Below are 25180 nucleotides of genomic sequence, written 5' to 3'. Positions count from 1 at the left end.
CAACAGGATGTATAGATATCATTATGGAACACCAGGATGTATAGATATTATTGTGGAACATCAGGATGTATAGATATCATTGTGGAACACCAGGATGTATAGATATCATTATGGAGCCCCAGGATGTATAGATATCATTGTGGAACACCAGGATGTATAGATATCATTATGGAACACCAGGATGTATAGATATTATTGTGGAACACCAGGATGTATAGATATCATTGTGGAGCACCAGGATGTATTGATATTATTGTGGTGCACCAGGATGCATACATACAGTTGAAATCGGAAGTTAACATACACATTAGCCAAATATATTTAAACTCAGCTTAGTGATCCCCACTAAACAGATTGCTGCAGGCCTCAACACGTATATCACCTAGCTGCTTACACTGCTCAGGTGGGCCCCACTGAGATCTTCACCACTGTACAGATCGCCCAGCTTTAACCGCTCAGCCCCACACTGCTCAGATGGGCCCCACTGAGATCCTCACCACTGTACAGATCGCCCAGCTTTAACCGCTCTGGTTGGTGGTGACAGTTATCTGTCATCGCACAGTTAATTCCCAGAGCTCCCAGGGTCGAGAGATGACACATAATGAGTATTTGACAGTGTTCCTGGGTTAGACCAGGGCCTCATCCTCATCGTGTCAATGTCAGCATCATCACCACTGCAGCATCATTACCGACCACTGTCAGCAAGGTGTGTATGTGTGTGTGTGTGTGTGTGTGTGTGTGTGTGTGTGTGTGTGTGTGTGTGTGTGTGTGTGTGTGTGTGTACATGTTTGTGTGTGTGTGTGTACATGTTTGTGTGTGTGTCAGCAGGGTGAGGGGTCAATACAAACCTATAGGAGATGATCCCATCCGGGCATCACCACCACCATGATCCCTGGGCCTCAGCAGTTCAGCTCCTCTATTGACGACAGATCACAGACATCACTGACATCAGAGGATGGAGAAGAAAACTAATTAGCAGTATCAGTTAATCAATAATCCCTGAGGGGGGGGGGGGGGGGGGGGGGGGCTACTGGTTTGTTTTATTCCAGTTTTATTTTTTAAGCTTGAATCTTTCCCTTGTCCATTCTGAACATGTATACATGTAAAAAAAAAAATAAAAAAAAAGTTAAAAAAACATATTTTTAATTGGTCCAGTGGCTACTGGGATCATTATTATTTTTAATTAAAAAATGACGTATTTCCATGAAGGGAGAGGAGAGATGCTCATACCAGTTTTTTTCTTTATATCCCTGCAAACCCCTTTCCTCCTCCCTCTGATGAAAGCCGTTAGAGAAATACAATTTCTAATATCTCCACACAGGTCTGCGATCGACTGAAAACAAATTTATATTCAGGCGGTAAACAGAACGAGTTTTATTTATTGAGTGTAGGGGAGAGAAACAGGCTAGCGTGTGAACCCTGGGTAACCTCGCGAGCTGACAACAAGATGGATAAGTGTTGCATGCAAATGCGCGGAGGGAAGGAATATATCGCACTCAGTCATTCAGCTCATCGCTGCCTGTAGAATTCCATTACCTCCCCCAGCTGCGACCGGGTTTCAGGGGTGTAGTCTATAGAAGGTTGTATGCCGTTATAGGCCTAAATCTTTGATTATATAGAATTGCTTTGTAATTACTGTTGTGGATAAATATGATGTGATCAGGTTAGTGATATGGTCTTTGATAGAAAATAATGTTATATGTGATAATAATAATTTAAACAAAAATGCAGATGACAAATACAATGAATAACAAGAAAACAAGAACAGCATAGTAACAATGATATATGCTTTATAATAATCATAACAATACGATAATTAGTAGGCCTACAATAATATAAATAAACAAACCATTACTTTATTGCAATGTTGGTGTTCCGGTATATGTTATATTACACAATAAACACACTAAACTCAAGACTGTCCACAAATTAATTTGAAGGGGAAAAAAACAAAAGTTTTGTGGCATCCCCACCTACTTCGGTCTCACCCAGTCAATATCTGGAGCGCAACAGACATGATTACTTTATCATTAATAACGTTGTAATTATATTTATTTCTAAACATCCTTCAATTAAGGCTAAATACAATTGTGTAACCTTTCTAAATTATTTTGTTCACGAGCTAATACTAATATGTTTTCTCGTGTTATGTGAATGTGGAGGTATAGATTTTTCTATGTAATCTGAAAAGATACAAATTAATGTAAAGGGCAATTAAACAGGTTTAGCTCTGCTTGTAGTACAATGAAATGAGGATACGCGTCTAGGAATATACACGTAACTATGGGAATTATATCGGATGAACAAAATGGAATATAACTTTTGTTGTTGTATTTATTGAATTAGCACTTTTACAATTTCCCATGCCACGTCTCGAAAAATGAAAATATACTTTACTGTGTTTGTGGAATAGTAAAGATCTAGTCCTATTTATCTGAAATAACAGCATTGAATGTGCAATATTGACATAGTTAGATCATTTATAGTTACTAACTTTATATTAGTTTAGCATCCCATTTCATTAAGTAAACTGTGTAGAGGCTACATAGCTAATTGTCGGTAATTGGGAACACAAACCGGAACGTGCACGTCCACCTGTCACCACCGATGTTCCTAGTTATTCCTAGTTATTCGGAGACTATTGACAGTTAGTTAGTGGGTAGCCTAGCTGTTAAGAGCATTTGGTCATTAACGGGAAGGTCGCTGGCTCGAATCCCCGAGCTGACTAGGGGAAAAATCTGTCGATGTGCCCTCGAACTAGGCACTTAACCCTAAATGCTCCTGCAAGTCGCTCAAGATAAAAGGGTCTAAATGACTAACGTGTAAATGTCAGTGAAGAGCTCAACAGCCACGGTCACGACCTTTGAACCCATTAAGTGTGTCTTTCACATGACCTTTAGCCCTGCACTGATCACGGCCTCTACTGCTGAAGAAACCATAATCGCAGGATAGTTGTGTACGAGACTAATGTCAATCAATGACTAGTCTGGATTCCCTTAGTTTATTATATTTTGAGGGGTTTTGTATAATGAACGGCTTAGGCCTATATTCCTATTGGCAAACATTTAAATCCAGGACCTGCTAACAAATGTCATTACTTTCATTGGACCTTAAAACCAGTTATAATCGTTTATAATTGATAACAACAAAGCTGGCATGGTAGCCACAAAGTTGGTAGATCACCGCAGGCCTGCAGCACTGTGTGGTACAAACATACCACAGCTGACGTCATCTTACCTGTGCCTGTTTTAAAAACGAGCAGTGATACTTTGATGAAAGCCAGACTTCAGAAGCGTCGGTCCATCGTCATAGCAAACTTGACTTACTTGTTTCTCCATATCCCAGTCCTATTTGATGACCAAGTACCTCTTCTATGTCCATATAATGTGTAAATCCTACGCATTTAAACATCCCTGTATGAGAAAAGAAAGTTACCATGAACGATGGGGACTAAACAGCTATTGTCTGCTGTACTGGAGTTTGTTAATTTGACCACATGAAATGAATCTACAACTTGATTGGCTTGATTAATCAGTGTGTTGTCCCCGGTGGATGACATAGATGTCCATCTATTGGCCAAGACCAAGAGGGCACGTCATCTCCATCAATCAGAGATCGAATTTCTCCAGGGCATGTCCCTCTGACTGTCTATGGTCGCTATCTCGGTCATCCATGCGTTATTGGGTGTTAGCTAGAGGCCACCCGATGAGTCCTATAACCGTTTGACCGATCCAATGATTATGCGTAGGTGATAATGAATTTGTATCAAGAGTTAACGTGCGATGGGGAGAGTAGCGCTCTGTTCGCAGGGGGACACCGACCAGGGGAGGTCAGGATAGGTGACTTGGACCAGATCATTTCTCCAGAACTTGGAGCTGGCAATGAGGGTAACTCTTTATCAGAGGGTGACCCGGGATATTCATTACAACACAGTTACCCGTCTTTCTCCGGTGCCAATTCTGCGACCGACTGCACGGTAACTCAGCTCCCAGTCTACTCAGGCTCGAGCAGCTCTCCTCTGACACAGAGTCAGGGCTTTTCAACCACGCCACCGGCCTGCATTCACTACTCTCGTCTCCCCTCTTACCCCCGGGTGCAGGAACACGACTTCCCGGGACTTGGATACTCCTCTTCCACACACATCACCGGGACTGAGGCGATAGCGCACGCAGAATTCGGGTCTATAAATGCGCACATTAAAATCTACACTCATGATGGGTCTAATGTTCACTTTGCTGTTGTGGACAGTAGCTCTCACTCCGACCCCAAGTGTAAGGTACCTGAACTAAGTCACAGGAGCAAAACTTTTGATTGGATGAACGTGAAGAAGAGAAGTCAAGCTCGGACGGGTAAGTTTTGGAGTTTACATTTCCATTTGGAGAGACAATAAGCATCTTATTGACAAACTACTTTTTAAACATTGTATTTATTGTTGATACGAAAAACAATAGCACCTATAACTTTTAGTAAACTGCCCATTGATTCATCAACATAGCCTACTATTGGAAAGAATACATTTTAATGTGCCATATTCACAATTCAGTATGAAGCCCAGTGCTGTGCTGTGAGAAAGTACAGCCTAGGCGACTGTGCAACGGGCAACAAAGTGTGACGTGCTCGAGCGTGGATGAAGTTTCGTAAAGTCGCTCAACATCATCAACAACATTTTTTTAAATAAGAAAATTATACATTTGGATGCATGTAACCTATTTTTCAGCAAGTGATGGCTCAAAATGTACAAATACATGCATACTTGTGAATTTACCTTTAACAAAACTTCCAGCAAAAATATGAATATGATAAGTGTAATACTTACGATTCCTGAATCAGCCTACTACAATAACCATATGTGACAATTGAACTATGTATTCTACCCGGATTGGGATAATCGGAATGGACTGGGATGCGGGCAGGGGAGGCTGGGCGAGGTGTACATGGTTATTATACAGTATAGGCCAACTTGCCTCTCTCTACCTATTGGGCGCAGAAAAATGGTGGAGATATTTCCCACACTATAACATAATAGAAGGGAATACAATAAAATAATAGAATAGAATGAAATATAATAGCTATCCACGTGCTTTGCTTTCACATCATTGTGCTCTGACAATGCAATATTGCCTGAGCGTGCAGTGTGCAATGCTGCTAATCTTACATTTGGTCAAACGCACTCCCTATACCGTTAGTAACATTAGAGCTCTCTCTCTGCCTATTGATTATCTGTCTGTACAGTAATGAGAGCCTTGTGTATTGATCTCAGTGCCCAGCACCTTTACATGTGTCCGTTTTAACATAATCATTGTCACATATCATCAGTCCACCAACATCTCATGAGCCTTTACTGTGACACTCACCATAAACGTTCTGATTACACAGAAATTAGATCATACAACTCATGTAGAATACGTGGTATATTTCAAAAAATACCTTGAGTATCTTGACTTTGCCCATTAAAAGTAATTTCTCATCCTGACAAAGAGACAGCACTATATCTAAATCTGAGTATCCAGTGTGAGGTGAAAAGGGAAAAGTGTGAGCTCACAGCCTTCGGAAGAATTGCATCTCAAACACATCTGAATAAAGAGATGGTTTATTGGGGTGATATGGACCCAAAAGAGATCCTTCTGTCTGTTATGATGTGCAATCTGGGCCTGTATTCACAAAGCGCCTCAGAATAGGAGTGCTGATCTAGGATCAGTTTGCCTTTTTGACCACCATGAATACGAATGATATGGACAGGGGGAACGCTTCATGAATAAGGGCCTCAGAGTTTGAAGATGACCTTCTTTGTTGTCTGTCTCAGAGACATAAGAATACAGCGGAACAATTAATGCTGTCGACGCTTATCAGTTGGTACCAGGCTGACAGTTCATATAGTCACCACATATGTCTTCATTTATATTGATTGTTTATGTTGCTTGCCAGGACTGCTATCAATGTCCTCTAGCAAGCGTTCTAAGCTATCATACAAACAGCTGTAAAGATATTGATATAGTATCTGTAAGGATGATTTCCAGGGTTGGAGTAGATCTCTTTAGCGCCACATTGTTAGCAGTAGTATGATTAGTGACAGCATCAGCAACGTTTCAGGGGGGTATATTAGTCTTGGCACGAAGCAAAGCATCCCTATGTTCTCTCTTGCATAAAGGCCTATCACCCCTCTGCCTCTTGATCTGCTGGTACAGTGTATATACTCCCAGTGTGTCATTCTTCGATTATGCTCTGACAGCACCTGAATTACTGTGGGCAGGATGCCCAGATGGCTGAGGCAATGTGTATCGATCTCTCTCTCTCTCTCTCTCCTTATCTTCTCTCTCTCTCTCCTTGGCTGGGAAGTCTTCGGCTCGGCGGCTTGCCCTGGCTCTGCTGGCTGGCTATTTCTAAAGCGTGCAAGTCATTCCTCAAATATTTTCATTTTAAGCCTTCTGGCCAGCGCCAATTCCTATTATCTTAGACGTCATTAATCAGAATGTGATTATCTATTCATGAGAGCCAAAGCGCTTATTTACTTACTGTACTGTTTTGTCTGTCTAGGTTTTTCCATATTCACTATTGGCTACTGCACTCTCATTTCAGGTTAGGTTTGGTAGCCTCTGTATATGTAACCTGTCTCTGACATTCTTCTTTGTCTAAAACATGGATGTCAACATTTATCATATGAGCTTTCTGTTCTCTCTGAAATAGGCCCTGTTAGATAGCCTATACCTGTACTGTGATATACGTTATTACATCCAACATCTGTCCTCGTGGTACAGATACAACAGTCTCAGGAACTTCACAGCTGAATGTTTGGCACAAGAGCATGTGAATGTGGCGCTAGAGCCAAGTTTCCCCCGCGCAATCATCTACTCAAATTTATGGATGTTAATACACTTAACCAATTCACTGAATTAACCTATTTAATATATGTTTTATAAGTAATTGTGATGGATATAAACCGGTAGTGATTGATATAAACCGGTAATCATACATTTTGTACTGTCTATATTTTATGGCTGGGTTACTTCATTGAATTCAGTCGATATATTTATACTATACCTGTGTTTTAACTGTCTTTTCAGCCAAGATGCACATGGCCTGTGGATTAAGTATAGTCGCTCCAGGCGTCAGTATGGACAGAGGAGGTGGAGGTAACCACAGCATTCCCACCGATGGGCATCATATTACCGCTAACGGGGTACTAAGGACCAATTTCACCACCAAACAGCTCACAGAGCTCGAGAAGGAGTTCCACTTCAACAAGTACTTGACGCGAGCCAGACGCGTGGAGATCGCGAGAGCCCTGCAACTGAGCGAGACGCAGGTGAAGATTTGGTTCCAGAACCGGCGCATGAAACAGAAGAAATTAATGCGCGAGGGTCTTCTCCCGGTGGCCCCTCCCGTGTCCTCGAGCTGCTCAGAAAGCTCACGCTCCAACAGCCTGGACACTTATTCCTCTCCTGGACAACTTGAACCGACCTCATGCTCTCCCAAACACCTGCCGCCCCTTAACACTCAACTAGAGGAACTGACTCATGCATTACAAAACAAGGTGTAGTAGTGGCAGACAGTATCATCAACATGCAGGTTCTTTGATTCTCCATTAGGAGGAATTTCTTCCTAATTGGTTAATCAGGGTCATATTGTTTTTCACACAAAAAAAACACGGAAAGCAGGGTAAGTTTTGTGAACTCCAGAATGTGTTATTGTAAGTGTTTGAGTCAGTGGTTCCTCATTTTAGGGGCGCATGTAGGCCTACCTGAGACTTTTCATTGGAGTAGCCTATTCAAGAGGACATTTGAGTTGCGCTCGCTTGTCAGGTGAAATAATATAATGATTATTGCACTTTATGAGTTTATATCAAATAACATAACTTTATTCAGACAACCAATATTATTATATTTATTTGTGTATTTAGTAGGCCTACTAAACTTGATTTAGTTATTTATTGTCTCTTGCATGTCATTAAAGCATCACTAAATTAACGTTGTGGCCAGCTCTTTCTTCGGTACAGCCTACTTAAAATATTTCCGTCAGGGTTTATCTTGTTTTAAAATAATATCCAATTCATTTTAAATTTTCCAGTGAGTTTCAAGTACCGCATAAGGCTGAAAGCTATTTCCAAAATAATTTATATCAATAGCCAATCTAAAGTAAATGTATTTTGTTTATACACATTTTGAATAACTTAAAAGTGATTTGAATTGTAAGATGTTATATTGACCTATTTCATGTTCTTGAATATGTATTGTCTTGCATTTATTTTTCTTTCTCTATTCAACATTGTTGGTTCCTCTCTCTCTCTCTCGTTTCACTTTCACCCGTTGTTTTTCTTTTTCTCAATGGTTTTAATTATCCCGCCAGCACTGAAGGATTCATGTGGTAATTGACTGATAGATCTATTGACTGGCAGGTTTAATGCATTGATCAAAGTTAATCATACCATTTGAATCAAATATTTGAACGCATTTCAACGGAACTGCAAGAGCAAATGATGGTAGAATCCTCTTTCCTAAACTAGTGAGCTATAGCCTAATCATAAACATATTTCAGAAAATAAGAATCCACTTCTGAATATTTTTTACAGTTTGAACACTCATGGTTCGACGATAAAACGCTCTCTAAACTGTCATGTTCTCTTATAAATGAACAAATGAATTGCCTGGGCACGCACGACACCTCTGAAATGCATTCGGTAGAGATTCGTTTAATGCCTCATAAAAACGTTATTAATGGTGTAACAGGTTATCCGGGGTGTTAATATATAGGACTTATAGCTTAATGTCACCTTTAAAACCACACAAGGGATAAACCATTTTTTTGTTGAAATATCGAATACGCTCCTAATTTAATTTAGTAGATTAGTTTTTGTGTGTGTTATTTATCACCAGTAAATGTGGTGCAGGGCTGAAAATTACAAAACAATTGGAAACACGGAATTGCTTCATTTACTTGGTGTAAACTATTGGCCTACTTACCAATGCCTTCATTTAAATTAATTGCAAGTGTAGACAATTGTACTTGTATTTTGGGATTTTCAATGCATATTTTTTTTACATGAATGAATATGCCACTATTATAGATTTATTATGGACACATGCACATAAGTTTGTGCAAGTCATGCTAATGTATGCAGTTACTCCAGAGTTCAACTCTGACCCGGTGACCTTCAACATGCCTACAGACGACAGTGATCTGGTCAGTGAGTCAAGGAGAGAAAGATGATCCTTCATCTGGGTGACCTCAGAGGCTCACAAGCTTTTGGGCTTTTTCAACAAGGAAAAAACTTTTGTTCAGGACAATATTTCATCCAGCATTGAAACGGCCCGAGAAGAATAGTATTCTATAGCCTGATACTAGAGCACTATTCATTTTACTATAATTATGGATCTGTTACGATCATGCTTATTTTTTGATAACATTCCATTTTGTAGTCCTTCATTGCATTTATTTTTTTATTAAATTGTTATGCAACAATTTCATATGGAAATGATGTATTCAGTATGCTTCTCCATTGCATGTCAACAGTTAATCGACAAAAACTCATTGCCTCCTTTGTCAAATAATTCTGCCAAAAGTGCTCCCTACAGCCATTTTTTAGTTAATTAGTTTTCACCTACAATAACATGAAAAAAAAACAATGAAACTATACAAACTTAATTCATAAAGCTGAAGTCTAATGCCTTTAATGCCTTATGACCTGAGGAAGATGAGCTTGGATGAATCAATGGGAGGATAACTGTGCAACCTCAGGCAGTGCACTGTACCAAATTCATTTTTATATTTTACACAGTCATTTAAAGTAATTTAAATACACACCATTAGTTTTGCTTCCTGCAATAATACACGATGACCATATTAGGAATGCTATAAGGAATTCGTTTTTTTCAAACAAAGTTACAAAATGTACTCACTATTACAGAATGATGTTGATGATGATGATGTTTCTGATGTGCATGATAAAGATGATAATGATAATCATGATTTTTATGCACTGTTATTTGACTCAATTAGCGGACTTCAACCTTGTTAAATATGCCCCCATATCTCCTGGACACAGAGGCACTGCACAGCTAGCAATAACTGGTTTTAAGCATCTGTACATATATCCTTGAGCTCCTGAAAACACCTTATTAGTTGTCCTCTGACAGTTTCAGCATTGGGCTGCCTGCCTGTCAATTGATGAGAGCACCTTTGCAATTTTGTGTAGACTGACATTTAGTTTGAAACCATTCAACCATTGTTGTCTGATGGATCATTACTCCTCTTTCCTCTCTTTTCCCAAGATGCACAGCTCCCTCATCACGGTGACAGCTCTGTCATACTCTGACACTAGTATTAATAAGGGTTCTATTTAAAATGTGCATTGATAAGGTTGAACCCAGTCAAAACTTTGTATATTGCATAGTGAGTTCAAAACTTTTTATATTGCATAGTGAGTTCAAAACTTTTTATATTGCAAGCATTCAGAGACATATCTAAAGTTATACCATAAATCCTTGAGTTTTTCCGGACCACATGGCTATAATAGGAGCCTTGCAATTATTCCGGTTATAGCAATATGGACACCTGTTCTCATGCTTACGACCCCAATAGCATTAGACACTGTAACTCATTTAAATGCAGAATGATTCAGAGGCATGTTGCATTACTTTTGCATTTACATGTGTAAGTGATTTCTTACTTGCTTTATTGTAATGAATTAATTCAGTAAACCTAGTATTAACATAATGCATAATGTACATGCAATAAGTGTACTCTGAAATTAAATCAATTTAAACATTTCATTGCTACTAATGAATTTAAATAAATATGGTGTTCTGGGGTTTCTCTCTCTCTCTCTCTCTCTCTCTCTCTCTCTCTCTCGGCTATCCTATGTTTGTTTGACAATTGATTATTCAAACCAGCGATAAACATACAACACCAATAATCATATGCACACACATGCACACACATGCACACACATGCACACATGCACACACGCACCCACACCACAGTTCTTGCTTCTCCTTTCCTCTTCTCCTTCTCCTCCTCCTCCTCCTCCTCCAGGGACCAGGTGTTTGGGGACAGCTTACAGTCTCAGCGTATTTCTGTGTATAAAGAAAACAGCAGCGCTCAGCACTTCTGGCTGCCGGACCAGGGAAATGTCCTCTTGGACAGGTCTGCGATCAAGTCAGCTCAAGGTAGAGGTAGAGCGAGGAAGAGAGAGGTAGAGCGAGGAGAGAGAAAGAGAGCTAGGAAGAGAGAGTAAGAGCGAGGGGGAGAGTGTGGGAGAGAGAGAGGTAGAGATGGAGAGAGAGAAAGAGAGCAAGGTAGAACGAGGGAAGAAGAGATACATAGAGAGAGGAATAGAAAGGGAGGGAGAGAGAGAGAGGAGGGAGAGAGAGAAAGAAGGGGTGCACACAGAGGTGAAATTGTTGCATGTTTATTGCATAGGAATTCTCCTGTTATTTCCGCACACAGACATTGAATAGAGACAGGTTTGTCTCTGAGCCTTAGACTAAGCAGTTGGCTGCAGGCTCAGAAAGGATTTCTCCTCTCTTCAGGAAAACACGCATCAGTAAAATGAATGGATGTTACTGCAGATTGTGTGTGTGGAGCTACTGTCCTCTATCCTACAGCTCTGTTTACATTGGAGCTACTGACCTCTATCCTACAGCTCTGTTTACATTGGAGCTACTGACCTCTATCCTACAGCTCTGTTTACATTGGAGCTACTGACCTCTATCCTACAGCTCTGTTTACATTGGAGCTACTGACCTCTATCCTACAGCTCTGTTTACATTGGAGCTACTGACCTCTATCCTACAGCTCTGTTTACATTGGAGCTACTGACCTCTATCCTACAGCTCTGTTTACATTGGAGCTACTGACCTCTATCCTACAGCTCTGTTTACATTGGTGCTTTGTATTGCCCTTTGAAAAACTGCACACAGGCATAAAGTGAGATGGGGAAAACAAAACAATAAGCCTCTACAGGGATTGCTGATGCTGCATTAAAGATGTCAGACACACTTTAGTCTATCTGTTGTAATGAAGGAGCCCTAAAGTTATTTTTTGAATTCATTTTAATAGAAGATTGATTTTTGGACTGATGGTTTTGTAGAATGCATAAAAAACATTTCAAACAAAATAATCAATATTTGATTCAGATTTTTTCACTTCAAATGAGGCAATAGCATTTACTTCCGGTACCAGTATTTAGAGTGTATATATTTCATATATACACACACACACACACACACACACACACACACACACACACACACACACACACACACACACACACACACACACACACACACACACACACACACACACACAAAACATCATAAATGAGCCATGCAATGCCTATTTGCCTGAACTAAAGTCGACCCCCCCTTCTCTGCTGCCCCGGGGGAGGTTACCATAATGACAGGCTCTCAGACATATGGAGAAGAGCGAGGGTAGCACAGGGGAGCAGGGAGGTGGGGCGGTGGGCAGAGGAGAGGAGAGAGGAGGGGAACAGGGAGGTGGGGCGGCGGGCAGAGGAAAGAGGAGAGGAGAGAGGAGGGGAACAGGGAGGTGGGGCGGTGGACCAAGAAGAGAGGAGGGGAGCAGGGAGGTGGGGCTGCGGCCAGATGAGAGAGGAGGGGAGCAGGGAGGTGGGGCTGCGGCCAGATGAGAGAGGAGGGGAGCAGGGAGGTGGGGCGGCGGGCAGAGGAAAGAGGAGGGGAGCAAGGAGGTGGGGCGGTGGCCAGAGGAGAGAGGAGGGGAACAGGGAGGTGGGGCTGCGGCCAGATGAGAGAGGAGGGGAGCAGGGAGGTGGGGCGGGGGACCAAGAAGAGAGGAGGGGAGCAGGGAGGTGGGGCGGCGGGCAGAGGAAAGAGGAGAGGAGAGAGGAGGGGAACAGGGAGGTGGGGCGGTGGGCAGAGGAAAGAGGAGAGGAGAGAGGAGGGGAACAGGGAGGTGGGGTGGCGGGCAGAGGAGAGAGGAGGGGAGCAAGGAGGTGGGGCAGCGGCCAGATGAGAGAGGAGGGGAGCAGGGAGATGGGGCGGTGGCCAGAGGAGAGAGGAGGGGAGCAGGGAGGTGGGGCTGCGGCCAGATGAGAGAGGTGGGGAGCAGGGAGGTGGGGCGGTGGCCAGAGGAGAGAGGAGGGGAGCAGGGAGGTGGGGCGGTGGCCAGAGGAGAGAGGAGGGGAGCAGGGAGGTGGGGCGGTGGACCAAGAACAGAGGAGGGGAGCAGGGAGGTGGGGCGGCGGCCAGAGGAGAGAGGAGGGGAGCAGGGAGGTGGGGCGGCGGCCAGAGGAGAGAGGAGGGGAGCAGGGAGGTGGGGCGGCGGCCAGAGGAGAGAGGAGGGGAGCAGGGAGGTGGGGAGGCGGGCAGAGGAGAGAGGAGGGGAGGAGAAGAGAAGGGGCGGGTACGGTTCGAGGACATTTTCTTTCAGATATGTCTTTGTGCCTCATCTGTGAATCATCCGTGCGTGCTGAATAGGAGCCCAGTTCATGAACCTTTCTCAATCAGGTCTGTGCCAGGCGTCAGCCACTATTTTTGTTTATTTTTCACAGAGCAGAGAAAAGAAAACTGATTTCCGTACAATCACGCCCCTGAACCGACGTTTTCCTGAGGAGACATAACAATACTACAATTATATGGACAAAATGTTTACACATGCAGTATTGTTTGAAACGTTATACACATTTCATAGTCCTTTGCTGCTTTTTAAACTAACATGTCTAAATGTTGAGGTATTTTGTCATATACTCTAGGATAAGGATCAAATCCACACAGATTAGGCAGATGAGTGGTACAGTGGCGTGAGACGGACTGTGGCACTGGGTGACTATAAAAATATATTTTCATCAGTCCCTTTATGAAAAGAGGGTCAATCAAACCTCAGACCATACCCCTCCTTTCCCTTATTTACTCATCCCTCCCTCTTTCTCTCCTACTGCCTACCCACTCCCCTCACACCATTCTTCTCTTCCCTCTCGCCTTCCCTCTCTCCTTCCCTCTCTCTCTCTTTCTCAATTCAAAAACGATTATAAATTAATAGTAAACATTGCACTAAAAAAGATAAAGACATTTCACATGTTATATTGTCTATGTACAGTGTTTTAGCAGTGTACAAATAGTTGTAGTATGAATAGTGGGAGAAGATAAATAAACAGAGAAGTATTGGTGGTATTTGAATGTTGTTTGCGTTCCACTGGTTGCCTTTTTTCACAGAGATGCTGGCCCATGTTGTCTCCAATGTTTCCCACAGTTTCAATTTGTCTGGATGTCCTTTTGGTGGTGGACCACTCTTGAAACACAGAGGAAACTGTTGAGCATGAAAACCCCAGCAGTGTTGCCTGACACCTACTACCATACCCTGTTCAAAGGCACTTCAATCTTTTGTCTTGCCCATTCACCCTCAATGTACAGTCAACCCTCAGTGTACACTCAACACTCAATGTACACTCAACACTCAGTGTACACTCAACACTCAATGTACACTCAACACTCAGTGTACACTCAACCCTCAGTGTACACTCAACACTCAATGTACACTCAACACTCAGTGTACACTCAACACTCAATGTACACTCAACACTCAGTGTACATTCAACACTCAGTGTACACTCAACCCTCAGTGTACACTCAACCCTCAGTGTACACTCAACCCTCAATGTACACTCAACCCTCAGTGTACACTCAACCCTCAGTGTACACTCAACCCTCAATGTACACTCAACCCTCAATGTACACTCAACCCTCAGTGTACACTCAATCCTCAGTGTACACTCAACTCTCAGTGTACACTCAAACCTACGTGTCTAAAAGGTGGTCATACATTGGACAGGAGGTTAGGAAGTGCAGCTCAGTTTCCACTTCATTTTGTGGGCAGTGTGCACATAGCCTGTCTTCTCTTGAGAACCATTTCTGCCTCTGGTGACCTCGATCAACAGCAAGGCTGTGCTAACTGAGTCTGTACATATTTAAGGATTTTCTTAATTTTGGGTCAGTCACAGTGGTCAGGTATTCTGCCGCTGTGTACTCTCTGTTTAGAGCCAGATAGCATAACAATTTGCTCAGTATTATTTTTTATATATTTATTCAGTGTGTCAAATAGTTATCCTTTTCTTTCTCATGATTGGGTCTAATTGTGTTGCTGTCCTAGGGCTCTGTTGGGTCTGTTTGTGTTTGTGAAATGGCTGAGAGGACTCTTCTCTAAGTTAATCTCTCTGTAGGTGAGGGCTTTGTGATGGAATGTGTGAGCATCGCCGCCTTTTAGGTGGTTGTCGAATGTCACAGCTCTTTTCTGGATTTTGACATCTAGCAGCTATAGTCCTAATTCTGCTCTGCATGCATTGTTTTGGGGGGTTGCATTGGACATAAAGTATATTTTTTACAGAAATCTGTATGTGGAGCCTCAATCAGATGTTTGTCCCATTTTGTGAATTATTGGTTGGTGAGTGAACCCAGACTTCACAACCATAGAGGGAAATGGGTTCTATAACTGATTGCAGTATTTTTAGCCTGATTCTCTATCTCTCTCTATGAGTGACTGACCCTCAGGGCTGGGGAGGTCAAGTGATACAAGGTCATTGGCAGGTCATCTCCTCTGACTGGCTGACTTCTAAAAGCACTTCTGGCAGCAGCCACTCACGCCCCTCTCGCTCTGACTCCCCTTCCACACACACACACACACACACACACACACACACACACACACACACACACACACACACACACACACACACACACACACACACACACACGCACACACGCACACACGCACGCACACTCCAACCCCCCCTTACCAATCCCCCCCACAGCTCCACACTCCGCTCTTGTCACGTGACGATGGTGAGGCGGGTGTCAGTGATTGGATGATGGATGATGCTTTTAGTACCTGTTTAGAATGAAGCTGTCTACATAGCACTGTAATTACCCACTCCCAGGCGGCAGCTGCCTAACATCATTTCTGTTTTCTGACCTGATCTAGTGCAGAGTAAGATGGCTTCCTTCAGGTAGTGGGTGTGTGTACAGTTACAGTTAGTAAAGATATAGTGTGTGTGTGTCTACAGTATGTGTGGATGAAATTAGGAGTGTGTCTACAGTATGTGTGGATGAAAATAGGGGTGTGTGTCTACAGTACGTGTGGATGAAAATAGGGGTGTGTGTCTACAGTATGTGTGGATGAAGATAGGGGGGTGTGTCTACAGTATGTGTGGATGAAGATAGGAGTGTGTCTACAGTATGTGTGGATGAAATTAGGAGTGTGTCTACAGTATGTGTGGATGAAGATAGGGGTGTGTCTACAGCATGTGTGGATGAAAATAGGGGTGTGTGTCTACAGTATGTGTGGATGAAAATAGGGGTGTGTGTCTACAGTATGTGTGGATGAAGATAGGGGTGTGTGTCTACAGTATGTGTGGATGAAAATAGGTGTGTGTGTCTACAGTATGTGTGGATGAAATTAGGGGTGTGTGTCTACAGTATGTGTGGATGAAAATAGGGGTGTGTGTCTACAGTATGTGTGGATGAAATTAGGGGTGTGTGTCTACAGTATGTGTGGATGAAAATAGGGGTGTGTGTCTACAGTATGTGTGGATGAAGATAGGGGTGTCTACAGTATGTGTGGATGAAGATAGGGGTGTCTACAGTATGTGTGGATGAAAATAGGAGTGTGTCTACAGTATGTGTGGATGAAATTAGGGGTGTGTGTCTACAGTATGTGTGGATGAAAATAGGGGTGTGTGTCTACAGTATGTGTGGATGAAATTAGGGGTGTGTGTCTACAGTATGTGTGGATGAAAATAGGGGTGTGTGTCAAGAGTATGTGTGGATGAAAATAGGGGTGTGTGTCTACAGTATGTGTGGATGAAATTAGGAGTGTGTCTACAGTATGTGTGGATTAAAATAGGAGTGTGTCTACAGTATGTGTGGATTAAAATAGGGGTGTGTGTCTACAGTATGTGTGGATGAAAATAGGGGTGTGTGTCAAGAGTATGTGTGGATTAAAATAGGAGTGTGTCTACAGTATGTGTGGATGAAAATAGGGGTGTGTACATTATGTGTGGATGAAAATAGAGGTGTGTGTCTACAGTATGTGTGGATGAAAATAGGAGTGTGTCTACAGTATGTGTGGATGAAGATAGGAGTGTGTCTACAGTATGTGTGGACGAAGATAGGGGTGTGTCTACGGTATGTGTGGATGAAAATAGGGGTGTGTGTCTACAGTATGTGTGGATGAAATTAGGGGTGTGTGTCTACAGTATGTGTGGATGAAAATAGGGGTGTGTGTCAAGAGTATGTGTGGATGAAAATAGGGGTGTGTGTCTACAGTATGTGTGGATGAAATTAGGAGTGTGTCTACAGTATGTGTGGATTAAAATAGGAGTGTGTCTACAGTATGTGTGGATTAAAATAGGGGTGTGTGTCTACAGTATGTGTGGATGAAAATAGGGGTGTGTGTCAAGAGTATGTGTGGATTAAAATAGGAGTGTGTCTACAGTATGTGTGGATTAAAATAGGGGTGTGTGTCTACAGTATGTGTGGATGAAATTAGGAGTGTGTCTACAGTATGTGTGGATTAAAATAGGAGTGTGTCTACAGTATGTGTGGATTAAAATAGGGGTGTGTGTCTACAGTATGTGTGGATGAAAATAGGGGTGTGTGTCAAGAGTATGTGTGGATTAAAATAGGAGTGTGTCTACAGTATGTGTGGATTAAAATAGGGGTGTGTGTCTACAGTATGTGTGGATGAAAATAGGGGTGTGTGTCAAGAGTATGTGTGGATTAAAATAGGAGTGTGTCTACAGTATGTGTGGATGAAAATAGGGGTGTGTACATTATGTGTGGATGAAAATAGAGGTGTGTGTCTACAGTATGTGTGGATGAAAATAGGAGTGTGTCTACAGTATGTGTGGATGAAGATAGGAGTGTGTCTACAGTATGTGTGGACGAAGATAGGGGTGTGTCTACGGTATGTGTGGATGAAAATAGGGGTGTGTGTCTACAGTATGTGTGGATGAAAATAGGCGTGTGTGTCTACAGTATGTGCGGATGTAAATAGAGGTGTGTGTCTACAGTATGTGTGGATGAAAATAGGGGTGTGTGTCTACAGTATGTGTGGATGAAGATAGGGGTGTGTCTACAGTATGTGTGGATGAAAATAGGGGTGTGTACATTATGTGTGGATGAAGATAGGGGTGTGTCTACAGTATGTGTGGATGAAAATAGGGGTGTGTACAGTATGTGTGGATGAAGATAGGGGTGTGTACATTATGTGTGGATGAAGATAGGGGTGTGTCTACAGTATGTGTGGATAAAGATAGGGGTGTGTACAGTATGTGTGGATGAAGATAGGGGTGTGTCTACAGTATGTGTAGATGAAGATAGGGGTGTGTCTACAGTATGTGTGGATGAAAATAGGGGTGTGTCTACAGTATGTGTGGATGAAGATAGGGGTGTGTCTACAGTATGTGTGGATGAAGATAGGGGTGTGTACAGTATGTGTGGATGAAGATAGGGGTGTGTACATTATGTGTGGATGAAGATAGGGGTGTGTCTACAGTATGTGTGGATAAAGATAGGTGTGTGTCTACAGTATGTGTGGATGAAGATAGGAGTGTGTCTACAGTATGTGTGGATGAAAATAGGGGTGTGTCTACAGTATGTGTGGATGAAGATAGGGGTGTGTCTACAGTATGTGTGGATGAAAATAGGGGTGTGTGTCTACAGTATGTGTGGATGAAAATAGGGGTGTGTGTCTACAGTACGTGTGGATGAAAATAGGGGTGTGTGTCTACAGAATGTGTGGATGAAGATAGGAGTGTGTACATTATGTGTGGATGAAGATAGGGGTGTGTGTCTACAGTATGTGTGGATGAAGATAGGGGTGTGTACATTATGTGTGGATGAAGATAGGGGTGTGTGTCTACAGTATGTGTGGATGAAGATAGGGGTGTGTACATTATGTGTGGATGAAGATAGGGGTGTGTGTCTACAGTATGTGTGGATGAAAATAGGTGTGTGTGTCTACAGTATGTGTGGATGAAATTAGGGGTGTGTGTCTACAGTATGTGTGGATGAAAATAGGGGTGTGTGTCTACAGTATGTGTGGATGAAATTAGGGGTGTGTGTCTACAGTATGTGTGGATGAAAATAGGGGTGTGTGTCTACAGTATGTGTGGATGAAGATAGGGGTGTCTACAGTATGTGTGGATGAAGATAGGGGTGTCTACAGTATGTGTGGATGAATATAGGAGTGTGTCTACAGTATGTGTGGATGAAATTAGGGGTGTGTGTCTACAGTATGTGTGGATGAAAATAGGGGTGTGTGTCTACAGTATGTGTGGATGAAAATAGGGGTGTGTGTCTACAGTATGTGTGGATGAAGATAGGGGTGTGTGTCTACAGAATGTGTGGATGAAGATAGGGGTGTGTCTACAGTATGTGTGGATGAAAATAGGGGTGTGTGTCTACAGTATGTGTGGATGAAAATAGGAGTTTGTCCACAGTATGTGTGGATGAAATTAGGAGTGTGTCTACAGTATGTGTGGATGAAAATAGGGGTGTGTGTCAAGAGTATGTGTGGATTAAAATAGGAGTGTGTCTACAGTATGTGTGGATGAAAATAGGGGTGTGTACATTATGTGTGGATGAAAATAGAGGTGTGTGTCTACAGTATGTGTGGATGAAAATAGGAGTGTGTCTACAGTATGTGTGGATGAAGATAGGAGTGTGTCTACAGTATGTGTGGACGAAGATAGGGGTGTGTCTACGGTATGTGTGGATGAAAATAGGGGTGTGTGTCTACAGTATGTGTGGATGAAAATAGGCGTGTGTGTCTACAGTATGTGTGGATGAAAATAGAGGTGTGTGTCTACAGTATGTGTGGATGAAAATAGGGGTGTGTGTCTACAGTATGTGTGGATGAAGATAGGGGTGTGTCTACAGTATGTGTGGATGAAAATAGGGGTGTGTCTACAGTATGTGTGGATGAAAATAGGGGTGTGTCTACAGTATGTGTGGATGAAGAGAGGGGTGTGTACAGTATGTGTGGATGAAGATAGGGGTGTGTACATTATGTGTGGATGAAGATAGGGGTGTCTACAGTATGTGTGGATGAAAATAGGGGTGTGTGTCTACAGTATGTGTGGATAAAGATAGGTGTGTGTCTACAGTATGTGTGGATGAAAATAGGGGTGTGTGTCTACAGTATGTGTGGATGAAAATAGGAGTGTGTCCACAGTATGTGTGCATGAAATTAGGAGTGTGCCTACAGTATGTGTGTATGAAAATAGGGGTGTGTGTCTACAGTATGTGTGGATGAAAATAGGAGTGTATACATTATGTGTGGATGAAGATAGGGGTGTGTCTACAGTATGTGTGTATGAAAATAGGGGTGTGTGTCTACAGTATGTGTGGATGAAAATAGGAGTGTGTACATTATGTGTGGATGAAGATAGGGGTGTGTCTACAGTATGTGTGGATGAAAATAGGGGTGTGTGTCTACAGTATGTGTAGATGAAAATAGGGGTGTGTGTCTACAGTATGTGTGGATGAAAATAGGGGTGTGTGTCTACAGTATGTGTGGATGAAAATAGGAGTGTGCACATTATGTGTGGATGAAGATAGGGGTGTGTCTACAGTATGTGTGGATGAAAATAGGAGTTTGTCCACAGTATGTGTGCATGAAATTAGGAGTGTGTCTACAGTATGTGTGTATGAAAATAACGGTGTGTGTCTACAGTATGTGTGGATGAAAATAGAGGTGTGTGTCTACAGTACGTGTGGATTAAAATAGGGGTGTGTGTCTACAGTACGTGTGGATGAAAATAGAGGTGTGTCTCTACAGTATGTGTGGATGAAAATAGGAGTGTGTGTCTACAGTATGTGTGGATTAAAATAGGGGTGTGTGTCTACAGTATGTGTGGATTAAAATAGGGGTGTGTGTCTACAGTATGTGTGGATTAAAATAGGGGTGTGTGTCTACAGTACGCGTGGATGAAAATAGAGGTGTGTGTCTACAGTATGTGTGGATGAAAATAGGGGTGTGTGTCTACAGTATGTGTGGATGAAGATAGAGGTGTGTACAGTATGTGTGGATGAAGATAGGGGTGTGTACATTATGTGTGGATGAAAATAGGGGTGTGTCTACAGTATGTGTGGATAAAGATAGGGGTGTGTCTACAGTATGTGTGGATGAAAATAGAGGTGTGTGTCTACAGTATGTGTGGATGAAAACAGGAGTGTGTCTACAGTATGTGTGGATGAAGATAGGAGTGTGTCTACAGTATGTGTGGATGAAAATAGAGGTGTGTGTCCACAGCATGTGTGGATGAAAATAGGGGTGTGTCTACAGTATGTGTGGATGAAGATAGGGGTGTGTGTCCACAGCATGTGTGGATGAAAATAGGGGTGTGTCTACAGTATGTGTGGATGAAGATAGGGGTGTGTCTACAGTATGTGTGGATGAAAATAGAGGTGTGTGTCTACAGTATGTGTGGATGAAAACAGGAGTGTGTCTACAGTATGTGTGGATGAAGATAGGAGTGTGTCTACAGTATGTGTGGATGAAAATAGGTGTGTGTGTCTACAGCATGTGTGGATGAAAATAGGGGTGTGTGTCTACAGTATGTGTGGATGAAATTAGGGGTGTGGTTCTACAGTATGTGTGGATGAAAATAGGGGTGTGTGTCTACAGTATGTGTGGATGGAAATAGGAGTGTGTCTACAGTATGTGTGGATGAAAATAGGGGTGTGTACATTATGTGTGGATGAAGATAGGGGTGTGTACATTATGTGTGGATGAAGATAGGGGTGTGTGTCTACAGTATGTGTGGATGAAATTAGGGGTGTGTGTCTACAGTATGTGTGGATGAAAATAGAGGTGTGTGTCTACAGTATGTGTGGATGAAAATAGAGGTGTGTGTCTACAGTATGTGTGGATGAAAATAAGACTGTGTCTACAGTATGTGTGGATGAAAATAGAGGTGTGTGTCTACAGTATGTGTGGATGAAAATAGGGGTGTGTGTCTACAGTATGTGTGGATGAAGATAGGGGTGTGTGTCTACAGTATGTGTGGATGAAGATAGGGGTGTGTACATTATGTGTGGATGAAGATAGGTGTGCGTGTACAGTATGTGTGGATGAAGATAGGAGTGTGTCTACAGTATGTGTGGATGAAAATAGGTGTGTGTGTCTACAGTATGTGTGGATGAAATTAGGGGTGTGTGTCTACAGTATGTGTGGATGAAAATAGGGGTGTGTGTCTACAGTATGTGTGGATGAAATTAGGGGTGTGTGTCTACAGTATGTGTGGATGAAAATAGGGGTGTGTGTCTACAGTATGTGTGGATGAAGATAGGGGTGTCTACAGTATGTGTGGATGAAGATAGGGGTGTCTACAGTATGTGTGGATGAAAATAGGAGTGTGTCTACAGTATGTGTGGATGAAATTAGGGGTGTGTGTCTACAGTATGTGTGGATGAAAATAGGGGTGTGTGTCTACAGTATGTGTGGATGAAATTAGGGGTGTGTGTCTACAGTATGTGTGGATGAAAATAGGGGTGTGTGTCTACAGTATGTGTGGATGAAAATAGGAGTGTGTACATTATGTGTGGATGAAGATAGGGGTGTGTCTACAGTATGTGTGGATGAAAATAGGGGTGTGTGTCAAGAGTATGTGTGGATGAAAATAGGGGTGTGTGTCTACAGTATGTGTGGATGAAATTAGGAGTGTGTCTACAGTATGTGTGGATTAAAATAGGAGTGTGTCTACAGTATGTGTGGATTAAAATAGGGGTGTGTGTCTACAGTATGTGTGGATGAAAATAGGGGTGTGTGTCAAGAATATGTGTGGATTAAAATAGGAGTGTGTCTACAGTATGTGTGGATTAAAATAGGGGTGTGTGTCTACAGTATGTGTGGATGAAAATAGGGGTGTGTGTCAAGAGTATGTGTGGATTAAAATAGGAGTGTGTCTACAGTATGTGTGGATGAAAATAGGGGTGTGTACATTATGTGTGGATGAAAATAGAGGTGTGTGTCTACAGTATGTGTGGATGAAAATAGGAGTGTGTCTACAGTATGTGTGGATGAAGATAGGAGTGTGTCTACAGTATGTGTGGACGAAGATAGGGGTGTGTCTACGGTATGTGTGGATGAAAATAGGGGTGTGTGTCTACAGTATGTGTGGATGAAAATAGGCGTGTGTGTCTACAGTATGTGTGGATGTAAATAGAGGTGTGTGTCTACAGTATGTGTGGATGAAAATAGGGGTGTGTGTCTACAGTATGTGTGGATGAAGATAGGGGTGTGTCTACAGTATGTGTGGATGAAAATAGGGGTGTGTACATTATGTGTGGATGAAGATAGGGGTGTGTCTACAGTATGTGTGGATGAAAATAGGGGTGTGTACAGTATGTGTGGATGAAGATAGGGGTGTGTACATTATGTGTGGATGAAGATAGGGGTGTGTCTACAGTATGTGTGGATAAAGATAGGGGTGTGTACAGTATGTGTGGATGAAGATAGGGGTGTGTCTACAGTATGTGTGGATGAAGATAGGGGTGTGTCTACAGTATGTGTGGATGAAAATAGGGGTGTGTCTACAGTATGTGTGGATGAAGATAGGGGTGTGTCTACAGTATGTGTGGATGAAGATAGGGGTGTGTACAGTATGTGTGGATGAAGATAGGGGTGTGTACATTATGTGTGGATGAAGATAGGGGTGTGTCTACAGTATGTGTGGATAAAGATAGGTGTGTGTCTACAGTATGTGTGGATGAAGATAGGAGTGTGTCTACAGTATGTGTGGATGAAAATAGGGGTGTGTGTCTACAGTATGTGTGGATGAAAATAGGAGTGTGTCTACAGTATGTGTGGATGAAAATAGGGGTGTGTCTACAGTATGTGTGGATGAAGATAGGGGTGTGTCTACAGTATGTGTGGATGAAAATAGGGGTGTGTGTCTACAGTATGTGTGGATGAAAATAGGGGTGTGTGTCTACAGTACGTGTGGATGAAAATAGGGGTGTGTGTCTACAGTATGTGTGGATGAAGATAGGAGTGTGTACATTATGTGTGGATGAAGATAGGGGTGTGTGTCTACAGTATGTGTGGATGAAGATAGGGGTGAGTACATTATGTGTGGATGAAGATAGGGGTGTGTGTCTACAGTATGTGTGGATGAAAATAGGTGTGTGTGTCTACAGTATGTGTGGATGAAATTAGGGGTGTGTGTCTACAGTATGTGTGGATGAAAATAGGGGTGTGTGTCTACAGTATGTGTGGATGAAATTAGGGGTGTGTGTCTACAGTGTGTGTGGATGAAAATAGGGGTGTGTGTCTACAGTATGTGTGGATGAAGATAGGGGTGTCTACAGTATGTGTGGATGAAGATAGGGGTGTCTACAGTATGTGTGGATGAAAATAGGAGTGTGTCTACAGTATGTGTGGATGAAATTAGGGGTGTGTGTCTACAGTATGTGTGGATGAAAATAGGGGTTTGTGTCTACAGTATGTGTGGATGAAAATAGGGGTGTGTGTCTACAGTATGTGTGGATGAAGATAGGGGTGTGTGTCTACAGAATGTGTGGATGAAGATAGGGGTGTGTCTACAGTATGTGTGGATGAAAATAGGGGTGTGTGTCTACAGTATGTGTGGATGAAAATAGGAGTTTGTCCACAGTATGTGAGGATGAAATTAGGAGTGTGTCTACAGTATGTGTGGATGAAAATAGGGGTGTGTGTCAAGAGTATGTGTGGATTAAAATAGGAGTGTGTCTACAGTATGTGTGGATGAAAATAGGGGTGTGTACATTATGTGTGGATGAAAATAGAGGTGTGTGTCTACAGTATGTGTGGATGAAAATAGGAGTGTGTCTACAGTATGTGTGGATGAAGATAGGAGTGTGTCTACAGTATGTGTGGACGAAGATAGGGGTGTGTCTACGGTATGTGTGGATGAAAATAGGGGTGTGTGTCTACAGTATGTGTGGATGAAAATAGGCTTGTGTGTGTCTACAGTATGTGTGGATGAAAATAGAGGTGTGTGTCTACAGTATGTGTGGATGAAAATAGGGGTGTGTGTCTACAGTATGTGTGGATGAAGATAGGGGTGTGTCTACAGTATGTGTGGATGAAAATAGGGGTGTGTCTACAGTATGTGTGGATGAAAATAGGGGTGTGTCTACAGTATGTGTGGATGAAGATAGGGGTGTGT

The 25180-nt window shown here is 42.4% G+C and overlaps 2 protein-coding genes across 2 annotated transcripts; both read left to right on the top strand.

Moving 5' to 3' along the window:
* Positions 1-3754: 3754 nt before the first annotated feature.
* LOC139416788 (homeobox protein Hox-C1a-like) lies at positions 3755-7452 on the top strand. The gene is given in 3 exon segments (XM_071165856.1): positions 3755-4349; positions 7062-7381; positions 7384-7452. Coding segments are annotated over 3 exon segments (984 nt in total).
* Positions 7453-12599: 5147 nt separating this feature from the next.
* Positions 12600-13067, top strand: LOC139417603 (uncharacterized). Its single transcript, XM_071166817.1, has one exon. The coding sequence runs from the start codon at positions 12600-12602 to the stop codon at positions 13065-13067; it is 468 nt and encodes a 155-aa protein (XP_071022918.1).
* The last annotated feature ends 12113 nt before the right edge of the window (positions 13068-25180 follow it).

Source organism: Oncorhynchus clarkii, chromosome 9 (genome assembly GCF_045791955.1).
Source record: "Oncorhynchus clarkii lewisi isolate Uvic-CL-2024 chromosome 9, UVic_Ocla_1.0, whole genome shotgun sequence".
In the NCBI taxonomy this organism is placed as follows: domain Eukaryota; kingdom Metazoa; phylum Chordata; class Actinopteri; order Salmoniformes; family Salmonidae; genus Oncorhynchus; species Oncorhynchus clarkii.
The sequence above is the reverse complement of the archived record's forward strand: the minus strand, read 5'-3'. Positions and strand labels throughout refer to the sequence as shown.